At 43.1% G+C, this 12,499-nt stretch overlaps 1 protein-coding gene across 16 annotated transcripts in view; it reads right to left on the reverse strand.

Annotated features, from left to right (window-relative positions):
- Positions 1–12,499, reverse strand: part of PARP6 (poly(ADP-ribose) polymerase family member 6) — a 32,946-nt gene that overhangs the window by 1,795 nt on the left and 18,652 nt on the right. For 6 of the 16 annotated variants that reach the window (XM_076004530.1, XM_012768248.2, XM_012768247.3 and 3 more), the window contains 5 exons: positions 12,047–12,114; positions 9,327–9,375; positions 9,000–9,112; positions 7,833–7,905; positions 7,060–7,129 (listed from right to left, as the gene is read on the reverse strand). In XM_076004530.1, coding sequence (XP_075860645.1) covers positions 7,060–7,129; positions 7,833–7,905; positions 9,000–9,112; positions 9,327–9,375; positions 12,047–12,114 — 373 coding nt within the window. The remainder of the gene's footprint in view (positions 1–7,059; positions 7,130–7,832; positions 7,906–8,999; positions 9,113–9,326; positions 9,376–12,046; positions 12,115–12,499) is intronic. The other 10 variants (XM_076004532.1, XM_012768250.3, XM_020286071.2 and 7 more) reach the window with 3 other exon arrangements.

Raw genomic sequence — 12,499 nt, forward strand, 5'->3', positions numbered from 1 at the left:
GGTGGGAGAGGGAAGTATCCTGGGCAGAAGTAATAGGATATAAAGGCCTGAGGGAAAGATAAAGCACTGTGCCTTAGTTTGCACAGAGAATAGTCAATAGGAGAGAGAGAAATGATGTGGAAGCTAGGATCAGAGCAAGCAGGCCTTGCAGGCCATGTTAAGGCAACTGCAGTTTTTCCTCAGAACATAAAGGAACCACTGAAGAGTTCTAAGATAGGGGATTAAGACAGGAAATGAGCCAGAAATGAGGGGCCCAAGAGACTGGGATATCAACACTTCAGCATCAAATGCCAGGCTGAGCAAAATGAGTGGGGAGGAAGCAAGCAGAGCAAGTCAGATCTTGTCTAGTCTCCAAGTTACATAAAAAACCTGACCAGTCATTCGGGAGAAAAGGAGAAAGCACAGCAAAGTGATGAATAATTTTCCACAGGTCATCACAATGGCAACTACCTTGAAGAACTATACTTCCTTCCTAGACTGGAGAAAGGAGTGCCAATTCCTTCTCTCTAAATCCATAAATCCTCTGCTATCTTTACCCCCTATTGAATAGGCCTGTTCTTAGATTTACAGACTCTACCTGGACTTTTCTTTTTTTTTCTTGAGACAGAGTCTCACTCTGTTGCCCAGGCTAGAGTGTGTGGCCTCAGCCTAGCTCACAGCAACCTCAAACTCCTGGGCTCAAGTGATCCTACTACCTCAGCCTCCCAAGTAGCTGGGACTGCAGGCATGCGCCACCATGCCCGGCTAATTTTTTGTATATATTTTTAGTTGGCCAATTTCTTTCTATTTTTAGTAGAGATGGGGTCTCGCTCTTACTCAGGCTGGTTTCAAACTCCTGACCTTGAGCAATCCACCTGCCTCGGCCTCCCAAAGTGCTAGGACTACAGGTGTGAGCCACCATGCTTGGCCTGGATTTGTATTATTTAGATATAACACAGTGCTTATGGTGCCCCTACTCCCAACCCAACTCTTTTTAGCTTGAGGATAGGACTTCAGTCTCTGTACTCAACTTTTTCATAGGCCCAGTTTTATCAGAGTTAGGGACAAAAGTATGTGAGACAGACACACAAAGAAAGAGAATAGACAAGAAGGAGATGCATGAAGATGCAAATAATGCTATTATTACAGGCCATAAGCACCCTCACTGCTCTAGTCTGGAACTTTCTATCATTATTAACTCCACTCTGCCTCAATTCTTGGCTTTGTGACAGCCATGGTATAGAGACCGGGTGGTAACTGTTGAACTGACATTCTTTAGTACTCAGGCTATCAACTCATCATGAAGTTACACTGAAGTCTCATGACAGATTCAGAGCCTGAACAAAAATCAGCACAATGAGAGCCTCAAGGCCTAATTGCCAATTTCTTCCTTTTACAGGATACTCTCAACCTCTCTGTTTCTACCTTCTCCATTAGCCTTAACTAGTTTGAGCTCTCCATCCAAACATCATGGCCTTCTCAATGTGGGTGTATCAGTGACAAGGTTCTAAGTGAAATTCTCATTCAGATTCTACGCCAGGGGAGGCAGACAAGAGGATAAGAATAATCTGATTTCTATGGCAGGTGATGGCCCTATAAGATGGCCCTTATGATATAGCCCAAATCTTGTCCCAACCCAAATCCTACTGCACACCTTCCTTTCCATACTGACCCAGTGATCTTCTGTCCATTTCTTGAGACCAGACCCTGAGACCATAGTGGCCTGAATTATCCCTGGATGCTTTGTGTTCTGAGTGTGAACTTACCAGAAGTCCCTAAACAGAATCCGAACATGGAGTTTACCATCTCCTTTCTCACTGTCCCTCGTTTCAACCTGCACACTACCGCCAAATCATTGGAGATTCCACTGGTTAAGTGAACTCTATTTACACCAACCCACACCCCTAGAAGGTATCCAGCGCCACTAAGCTAAAGGTGCCCTGAGGTAGAAAAATATAGAAAACCAGAACAGGAGAGAAGAAAACATACCAGACAGCTGGTCAAATGCTAGAGTAGCTACAGTAAGTGGAACATTTACACATATGCCCTCTACCACATTGCAGAGACTCTCATCTATCTATGAGACCATTCAAGACCCAGTCATTCAAGCAAAGGCTACTCTAGCCTAGAAGTTAAGAGACTGGGACTTCAGTCCTAGCTTTGCTACTCATAGCTGTGTGACCATGGGAAAGTCATTTAACTTCTCTGTATATCAGCATTCTTATCTGTAAAGTAATAAGGAATTCTCAGCAGGGGTGGGGAACCTGCAGCCTTGGGGCCACATGTGGCCTTCTGGATCACTGAGTGCAGCTTTTAGACTGAATCCAAATTTTATAGAACAAATCCTTTTACTAAAAGGGGTACAGCAGAGAAAGATGAAGCTTTTCTTGGCTCCTTTGGGGCTTAAAAAAGATTGGTGATACAGAGTGTCACTCTGTCACCCCAGGTAGAGTACAGTGGTGTCACCATAGCTCACAGCAACCTCAAACTCCTGGGCTCAAGTGATCCTCCTCCCTCAGCCTCCTGCGTAGCTGGAACTACAGGCACATGCCCCAGCACCCAGCTAATTATTCTATTTTTAGCAGAGACAGGGTCTCGCCCTTGCTTAGGCTGGTCTCCAACTCCTGAAAGCTCAAGTGATCCTCCCACCTTGGCCTCCCATAGTGCTAGGATTACAGGTGTGAGCCACCATTGCTGGCCTGACAAAGAACAATCATGGATCAGAAGGTTGCAGGTTCCCCATACCTGGTAGATGATCTATACCTTCAATAGTAAAGGCCTATGGTATTTTGTATCTATAGTCAATCACCCTTTGAGAGAGAGAGAAGAATGGTGTCTATTATGGTTTTACGTAATCAGTAAAGCAATGAAGACAGACAAGTAGGCAATAGAGATTCCTGGCTGTATCTGGTAACCAAAGGTATTCAGGCACTTAGTGGTAAACAAAGGCCAGTGGGAGAAAAGAGAAGGAAAAAGAGATAGGGAGAAAATAAGAAGGAAGAATCTTGTGGGCACCAAGAGAAGCAGGATAACTTCTCACTACTCAAATAATAATAACAGCTTAATCAGAGGGATGCTAAGGGTGGGCCAAAGATAAAAACTGAGGAATCAAGACAAAGAAACCAAAAAGACTATACCAACCCCACTCCTACTTTGGACTCCAGGTACACGGAGTAAGACTCACTCACACATTCAGTAAATATTTATTGGGCACTTACCCTATGTGAATCAATCATAACCTGTTTCATGACACATTATCACTTTTTAATAGGACAATGAATATCCAGAGACCGAACCCAAGAACTAAATCCAAGAATTAAAACATTGCCTGCCTCCTCTTGGGAGGTAATCACTACTCTGAAATTTGAGTTCTCATTCTCTTGCTTTTCTGTCTTTAGTTTTACACACAAGTGCCTATTAATTCTGTTTGCTTTTGAATAATATAAAAAAGGAATCAGGCTGGGCGCGGTGGCTCACGCCTGTAATCCTAGCACTCTGGGAGGCCGAGGCGGGCGGAGTGCTCCAGGTCAGGAGTTCAAAACCAGCCTGAGCGAGACCCCGTCTCTACTAAAAACAGAAAGAAATTAATTGACCAACTAATATAGATATAGAAAAAATTAGCCGGGCGTGGTGGCGCATGCCTGTAGTCCCAGCTACTTGGGAGGCTAAGGCAGGAGGATCGCTTGAGCCCAGGAGTTTGAGGTTGCTGTGAGCTGGGCTGACACCACGGCACTCACTCTAGCCTGGGCAACAAAGCGAGACTCTGTCTCAAAAAAAAAAAAAAGGAATCATATACTATATGGTCTTCTCGGACTTGCCTTTTATTTTTAGTTATAGACAGGGTCTTACTCTGTCACCCACCCTGGAGTATGCAATCATAGCTCACTGCAGCCTTGAACTCCCAAGGCTTAAGCCATCCTCCTGCCTCAGCCTCCTGAGTAGCTGGGACTACAGGCCAGTGCCACTGTGCCCAGCTAATTATTTTGTCCTTTTCTTAAGAGAAGTGGTCTCACTATGTTGCCCAGGCTGGTCTCAAACTCCTGGCCTCAAGCAATCCTCCTGCCTCAACTTCCTGAGTTGCTAGGATTACAGGCATGAGCCATGGTGCCCAGCAATTGAACATATTACTAAGATTTTTCCATGTTATTTCATATCAATGATGTTTGTTCATTTTCATTGCTAAATAATAATCCATTGTTAGAATATATAAAAATATTTATCCATTATCCTCATGATGAGCATTTGAGATGCTCAATCATCATTTGAGATGATTCTGAGATCTGCTGTTACAGTATTGCTTTGAACCTTGATGTACAAATCCTTTGGTGTGCACATGCAGAAATTAAAATGCTGTGTCCCAGCAATAAAACTGCTCAGATTTATGAAGTAAAAACAAATTGTTTTCCAAAATGGATGTACAAATTTATATCCCCGCAGACAATAAAGGAGATCCTGCTGATCTACAACTTTCGGTACTATGAGAATCAGAAGTGGTGTCAGATTTCTTAATTTTTGCCAATCTATATAGGTACTAAATTGTGAGTCATTTTGGTCTTGATTTTACTTCTCTATAAATAAAGATTGAGCAGCTTTTCACAATTTTGGGGCATTTCTTTTGTGAAATACCTGTTCATGTCATTTACCTGTTTTTCTTTTCTTTTAGGTTGTCTATTCTTATTGATTTGTAAGAATTTTTAAAATACATTTTTTAAAATATATTAAATGTACCTCCCAAAGCACTGGGATTGCAGGTACAAGCTACCATGCCCAGACTAAAATACATTTTTATTACTAATCTTTTTGTGGTTATATGTGCTGCAAATGTCTTCTCCCAGTTTGTAGCTTATTGTTGCACTTTAAGGTGTCTTCTCATGAATAAAAGTTTTTAACTTTAATAAAGTCAAATTCACCAATCTTTTTTTTTTTTTTCTTTTTACTTTTTTTTTTTTTCACAAAATTATTTTTTGTTCTAACACCAATCTTTTATGATATATAATTCCATCTTTTTCTATTCTCTAGAAGATTTTTTTTTTTAAGACAGTCTCACTTTGTTGCCCAGGCTAGAGTGAGTGCCATGGCATCAGCCTAGCTCACAGCAACCTCAAACTCCTGGGCTCAAGCGATCCTGCTGCCTCAGCCTCCCAAGTAGCTGGGACTACAGGCATGCGCCACCATGCCCGGCTAATTTTTTCTATATATATATTAGTTGGCCAATTAATTTCTTTCTATCTGTAGTAGAGACGAGGTCTTGCTCTTGCTCAGGCTGGTTTTAAACTCTTGACCTCGAGCAATCCACCCGCCTCAGGCTCCCAGAGAGCTAGGATTACAGGTGTGAGCCACCACGCCCGGCCCTCTAGAAAATTTTGTAATAAGATTATAATAATTTGTTCCTTGAAAGTTTGGTTTAAGATTCATTTGTATGGACTTGGTGGAGTATGCTGTGATTTTGTGGAAAATTTTAAGCTATTTCAATTTCTTTTATAGTTGTATGGCTATTTGGGTTATTTCTTCTTAAGTCAGTTTTTGTTAAGTTATAGTTTTCTAGGAACTTATCTATTTTATCAAAGTTTTCAAATTACTGGCATAAAGTTTACAGAATTATCTTGTCAGCCATTAAAATTCTGCTAGGCTGGGCCCAGTGGTGCACACCTGTATTCCCAGCTATTCAGGAGGCTAAGGTGGAGGATCCCTTGAGCTCAAGAGTTCAAGACCAGCATGAATAGCATAGTGAGACTCCATCTCTTAAGAAAGAATTTTTAGCCAGGCGTGGTGGCTCACGCCTGTAATCCTAGCACTTCGGGAAGCCAAGGCGGGCGGATTGCTCAAGGTCAGGAGTTCCAAACCAGCCTGAGCGAGACCTCGTCTCTACCAAAAATAGAAATAAATTAATTGACCAACTAAAAATATATATACAAAAAATTAGCCGGGCATGGTGGTGCATGCCTGTAGTCCCAGCTACTTGGGAGGCTGAGGCAGTAGGATTGCTGAGCCCCGGAGACTGAGGTTGCTGTGAGCCAGGCTGACGCCACGGCACTCACTCTAGCCTGGGCAACAAAGTGAGACTCTGTCTCAAAAAAAAAAAAAAAAAAGAAAGAATTTTTACTATATCTATGGTTATGGTGCCTTTTCCATTCATTATATTATTTAATCGTACCCCTTTCCTTCTTAATCAATCTAACCAGTTTTGTTTGTTCTTTAAAAGAATCTTTTTTTGGTCTTACCTATTGTACTATTTTTATTTCACTGATTTTGGTTCTTACCTATATTATCTCATTTCTTCTACTTTGGTTTAATCTGTTGGTAGAGACTTTTTTAGTTCTTTGATTCTTGCACTAAATTTTTCTTATAACAGTTACAATTACTGCAGAATACTAGATAACCAGTAAAGAATCTAGTACAATCCCCTTCATATGGTGAACACACAACTATGTGGTGGCTACACCTTATACAGAGACTACGCTGAACAAGAACAAAAGCAGACTGAAAAGAAACTAAGAAGGCATGAACCAGAAAGACCGAGAGAGGTCTAAGTTGGATTCCTTTTCTGAGTTGGACTCATCTCCTGATTAGAATCTGAACCTCATTCATGTCTTTAGGATAAAATGCTTTCTTTTCTATTCAAAGTGACAATACAATAGTATACGATTACAGACAGTTTAAATTTTAAAATATGGTTGACAGATAGAACGATGTCTTCAGAAATATAAGCCAATGGAAAGGACTCAAACCTTCAGGAGTATTCACACATAAACTCACATGCACATGTGCACACAATCTATAATAGCCAACAAAAAAATGTAGTCTACAAAAAGCCTTGTTATCTCCCAGTTATTCCTCAAGCCTTTCCGAGGGCCAACCCCCTACAATAAATAAAACCATCATTTTTAACAATAATTGGCCTCACCCTGGAAAGAATCTAAATTTCTAATAAGAAAATGTAGAGAAACAGGCTATGCACCTATGACTTGGGAGAGAGCTGACATAGACCAAGTATCTATGATGGGGAAGACAGTACAGATCATGTGTTCACAAATGGATGCAATGTATATAGAATCAAGGTGGCCAGAGAATATTTCTTACCTGAGTATCCAAAGGAAATACTGGAGATGGGGCTCAGGTAGATGCCTTTGCCATAGGCTGCTCCATGCAGCTTGCAGGGAAACACCAGGATGAGCAATATGAGCCTGGGCTCTCCGATGGCTATATAACAGGCAGCCACAAGGCTTATCCAGCCCTCTGTCCCTCCATTTACCTTCTCACTCATTCAAATAACTCTAAGCACCTACTCTTGAAAAGCTGACTGGTTGAGAAGTAGATGCAGGTTAGCCCACTTTCCTATGAAATACCAGATATTGATGCCTTGGAGAGTGGGAAGTGGCAGAGCCACTGAATCAGTCCCTCAGCAACCACACTCCTGTCCCCAGGCCTTACATATGCAGATTCCAAAAGAGAGGGACTATGGAACAGATAGCCAGCAGGGACAATACCCATTCCCTGAAATTTCTCAGGGCAAAGAAACAAGTCTCCCATATCAACTCTTTGAATGAATAGCCACATAAATGAAATGCTCTAATAGGTTAATTCATCACAGTGGCTGCAATCAGCAATTCCACATTCCTGCCTACAGGTACATTCCCATTCCCAAAACCACCAAAAACAGCCTGAGATCAAATATACAACAGCCACATTCACTTCATGCATATAGTTCCACCTTTCTCTCTAAGGAAGCCCCCAAGACAGGCTAGGCTTTTTTTTTGCTGAGGCAAAAACACCTGCATACTCTAGAGCAGTTTATCCCAAAACCGTGTGGGGCAGAGAAAGGGTGGAGAGAAAGGAAAGGGGCACAGCCTCACCTGCAGTTTGGTGTAGGATGCATTGACTAGCCCATTGCGCAGGATCGAATGCCAGTTCTCGATGTGGGACCCACTGTAAGGCAGGGCAGAACACATGTCTCCTCATGGTATGAGGCTCCCAGGAGCACTTCCAAGACTCCCATTCCCACCCATTCTCACCCACACAGGACATGAAGATGGACAGAGACACACCTAGTAATGGACACGCACATGGATATAGTCACAGGTACGCAAGATACTTGTGTGTGTGTGGTTAAACCCTACATCTTTATTTCCAGTTTTCATCCTCTCTTCTGTGCTTCAGTTAATCCCATCCTAAATCCTCAAATGCTGGTTCAGTATTTTCTTTTGCCCTTTCTTCTGATATTTCAAACTAAACAAATTCTTCTCAAACTCAACAAACTTATCACTGATGCCAAATATGGCTTTTAATGCTGATTTCATGTTCTAGTTTAAGAAACAGATACAACCAACTCCAAGTTACCTTTAATACCTCTCTTTTTCTCTCCCCCATCTTACAATTAGGCATAAATTGTGGATTTTCTTTCAAAGTAGCTTTAAAATCTATCCCCTCCAATCTGTTCCTTCAACCACATCTTTTTATATGTAAATATTATTTCTCTTCAACTACATCATAAGCAGTTTGGGAATAAAGACCACATCACATCATATTTATCTTTTTATCCTCCACAGCAGATACCACAATAGCATTTAATAAGCATTTGCTGGCCGGGCGAGGTGGCTCACGCCTGTAATCCTAGCTCTCTGGGAGGCCGAGACGACGGGCGGATTGCTCAAGGTCAAGAGTTCGAAACCAGCCTGAGCAAGAGCGAGACCTCGTCTCTACTATAAATAGAAAGAAATTAATTGGCCAACTAATATATATAGAAAAAATTAGCCGGGCATGGTGGCGTATGCCTGTAGTCCCAGCTACTCGGGAGGCTGAGGCAGGAGGATCGCTTGAGCCCAGGAGTTTGAGGTTGCTGTGAGCTAGGCTGACGCCATGGCACTCACTCTAGCCTGGGCAACAAGTGAGACTCTGTCTCAAAAAAAAAAAAAAAAAGCATTTGCTGACTAGTTGATGGACACAGGTAACACAAATTCATATACCTCAAGAGCACTCTTCCCACCCCCTCCCGCCCACTGCCCAGCCCCCAGCCTCCTCACTGGAAGGCAAAGGTGCTGCCGTAGAGCTTCTTGGCGGTCCGGAACCGAGCCTCCTTGGCAGGAGGGCTGCTCAGCAGGAGGAACTGGTGTGAGGTGTGCATGAACTTCAGCTGCTGCCCAGGGTGGGGGTGGGATCAGGAAAACAGAGCAGAAATCGAGATCAGGGAGGGAAAGGTTGCACTGACCCCACACAAGGGAAACATGCTAAGGCGCAAACCCCATGTTGATGGACAGAGCTAACCAGGCAGATCTAGATCAATATGGTTAACTGACTTAGAGCCCCTCACCAGAAATTTAGAAGAGTTTAGAGGCAAAATGGTCACTTACCCTGCTGAGAGGTAGTTTGACAATGTGTGACCTGTTGCTAGAGATGATCCTGGGAAGAAACAGAAAAAAAGGAAAGGACAGAATGTTACATACACACTACCTATGTGGTTAAGCTATCCTGAAACAAATAGCCTTCCTCTGCCCTTGGGAGAACAAGTAAGGATTCCTGGGCTGGGGAAATGTCCAGTTCACTATCTAGATATTCCTTTTGGTACAAAAATGTAAAAAGGAAGCTACTGACCAGAGATCAGCTAGCTACTAGAGAATTAAACAATGGATGAAAGAAAGAAAGGGGTTGAAGATGAGCTGCTATATCTAGGGAGAAAATGATACAACAAAAGGAAGAGCATGAAGTCACCTAGAAAAAAAAAGAAAGGTCTAAATTAGGATGGTGATGATTTATACCTGGGATTTAGACTCAGACTCAGACTCAGACTCAGAACTGGGGCTCAGGAACCATCCTGCCTGAGCTCAGAGGAAGCCTGAAGGCTCTCGGGGATTGGGAGGAATGTAAAGAAAGTTACTGTCTAGGCAGAAGTAGGTAGAAGTAACTAGAATGATTGTCCTGAGGAGTCAGAAGAGATCAGACTGTGTATAGGCTGAACTCAGAGGACAGTAAAAAACAAAGGCATAAAAACCTTGAGGGCTCGGCAAGAGAGCACTATATTCTACAGTGGACACAGTTTGTTTTTTCCGTGCCTCATCTATGTACTTGTGATGCTACCCTGGATGGTCTATGCCCAGTTATTCCTCAGGCTGAGAGGAAGGAAGCTGTTGCACTGAGAAAGTACTGATGTCAAAGGCTGACTAGGAAGAGGAGGGCAGGCTAGAAGGGGAAAGCTATGTCAGGAAAACAGAAAAGAAGATCAGGGAAGGAGGACAGTGGGGAATAGTCAGAATCTGTGCTAAGAGAAGGAAATAACAACAGTGCCTCAAGGGTCTCAACATTCTCCATCATCTGGGAAGACCCTGAGATAGGGGAAGGGGATAGCAGGGTGAGACAGACCTCTCTGAATACACAGAAAACTTACTGAAATTAATAGTGTTAATTCCTACATGCAAATGACACTCAAAAACCTATTGGTGGTGACTATAGTTATTAACAATGCATTATATTCTTAAAAATCATGGAGAGAGGCCGGGCGCTGTGGCTCACGCCTGTAATCCTAGCTCTTGGGAGGCCGAGGCGGGCGGATTGCTCAAGGTCAGGAGTTCAAAACCAGCCTGAGCAAGAGCGAGACCCCGTCTCTACTATAAATAGAAAGAAATCAATTGGCCAACTGATATATATATATAAAAAATTAGCCGGGCATGGTGGCACATGCCTGTAGTCCCAGCTACCAGGGAGGCTGAGGCAGAAGGATCGCTCGAGCCCAGGAGTTTGAGGTTGCTGTGAGCTAGGCTGACGCCACGGCACTCACTCTAGCCCGGGCAACAAAAGCGAGACTCTGTCTCAAAAAAAAAAAAAAAAATCATGGAGAGAATAGATTTCCAAGGGCTCTCAACACAAAAAACACACGTGAGATAATGCATATGTTAATTAGCTCTAGTGAGCCACTCCACAATGTACACATATTTCAAAATATCACATTGTGCATAATAAATTGATACAATTTTCATTTGGCAATTTATTTTTTTAATTATTATGAGTTCGGGGTCTCACTCTTGCTCAGCTGGTCTTGTACTCCTGAGCTCAAGCAATCCTCCCACCTCAGCCTCCAAGAGTGCTAGGATTACAGGCATGAGCCACCGTGCCCAGCCTTCATTTGGCAATTTAAAAAGTAAATGAATTGGCCAGTACGGTGGCTCATGCCTGTAATTCTAGCACTCTGGGAGGCCAAAGCAGGCAGATCACTCAAGGTCAGGAGTTCGAAACCAGCCTGAGCAAGAGCGAGACCCTGTCTCTACTAAAAATAGAAAGAAATTAATTGGCCAGCTAAAAATACATATAGAAAAAATTAGCCGGGGATGGTGGCACATGCCTGTAGTCCCAGCTACTCCGGAGGCTGAGACAGAAGCACTGCTTGAGCCCAGGAGGTTGAGGTTGCTATGAGCTATGATGACACCACGGCACTCTAGCTGGGACAACAGGGTAAGACTCTGTCTCAAAAATAAATAAATTAATTAATTAAGAAAACAAAAAGAACCTATTGGGAAACATGGAACACTAAGAACTTGAAAAATCATGTCAGAATTTGTGGGCCTTTATAGGACCTGAGTTCTTGTTAATGTAAGGTGTAAGGGCCGGGCGCGGTAGCTCACGCCTGTAATCCTGACATTCTGGGAGGCTGAGGTGGGCGGATTGCTCGAGTTCAGGAGTTCGAGACCAGCCTGAGCAAGAGTGAGACCCCATCTTTACTATAAATAGAAAGAAATTAATTGGCCAACTAAAAATATATAGAAAAAATTAGCCAGGCATAGTGGTGCATGCCTGTAGTCCCAGCTACTCGGGAGGCTGAGGCAGGAGGATTGCTTGAGCCCAGGAGTTGGAGGTTGCTGTGAGCGAGGCTGACGTCACGGCACTCACTCTAGCCTGGGCAACAGAGCAAGGCTCTGTCTCAAAAAAAAAAAAAAAGAATAGAACTCCAAGAAAAAGCAGTCATACAGTCTATAACCTTAGAAAGGATGCTGAAGCTGCCTCTAAGAGAAGGTGTAGGCCCCATGTCCAATGCCCCCGTCCCTCCCCATGCCCTGGAAAGGATGAGCCATGCTATTCATACCACTGCAGGAGAGGATGGGCCAGGGGATCCAACTTGTCCATCTGCTTCTTGATTTCCAAATATGAACCCTGTAAAACAATGGCCATAAGGTTATCTCCCAGGAGAGGCGGGTGCCCTCCCACTTTCCACAGCCTGACTATCAGAGCCCAGGGCGAGGTAGGCACGAAAGGCCACACAGAGGAGAGGAGATGGGGTTCCCACCCTCAAGGAGCCCCAGTCATTTGGGCAGACTCATAAATAAATATGAAAATGACTGAAGATGCTTACAAAACAACATGCAGGTGGGTCTCCCTCATTTTATGCAATTCCTACAGCCCTAAAAAGTTGATTATAAATCAAAAAATAAATAAAACCAATGTCCCAGAAAGATTAGGCTAAGGAATCCTGTGGTAAATCTTTACAAAAAGCAAAGAGTCCTGACAGGTAAATCATCCCTCCTAGGTGTATCTGATG

The sequence above is a fragment of the Microcebus murinus genome, chromosome 6 (assembly GCF_040939455.1).
Source record: "Microcebus murinus isolate Inina chromosome 6, M.murinus_Inina_mat1.0, whole genome shotgun sequence".
Lineage (NCBI taxonomy): Eukaryota > Metazoa > Chordata > Mammalia > Primates > Cheirogaleidae > Microcebus > Microcebus murinus.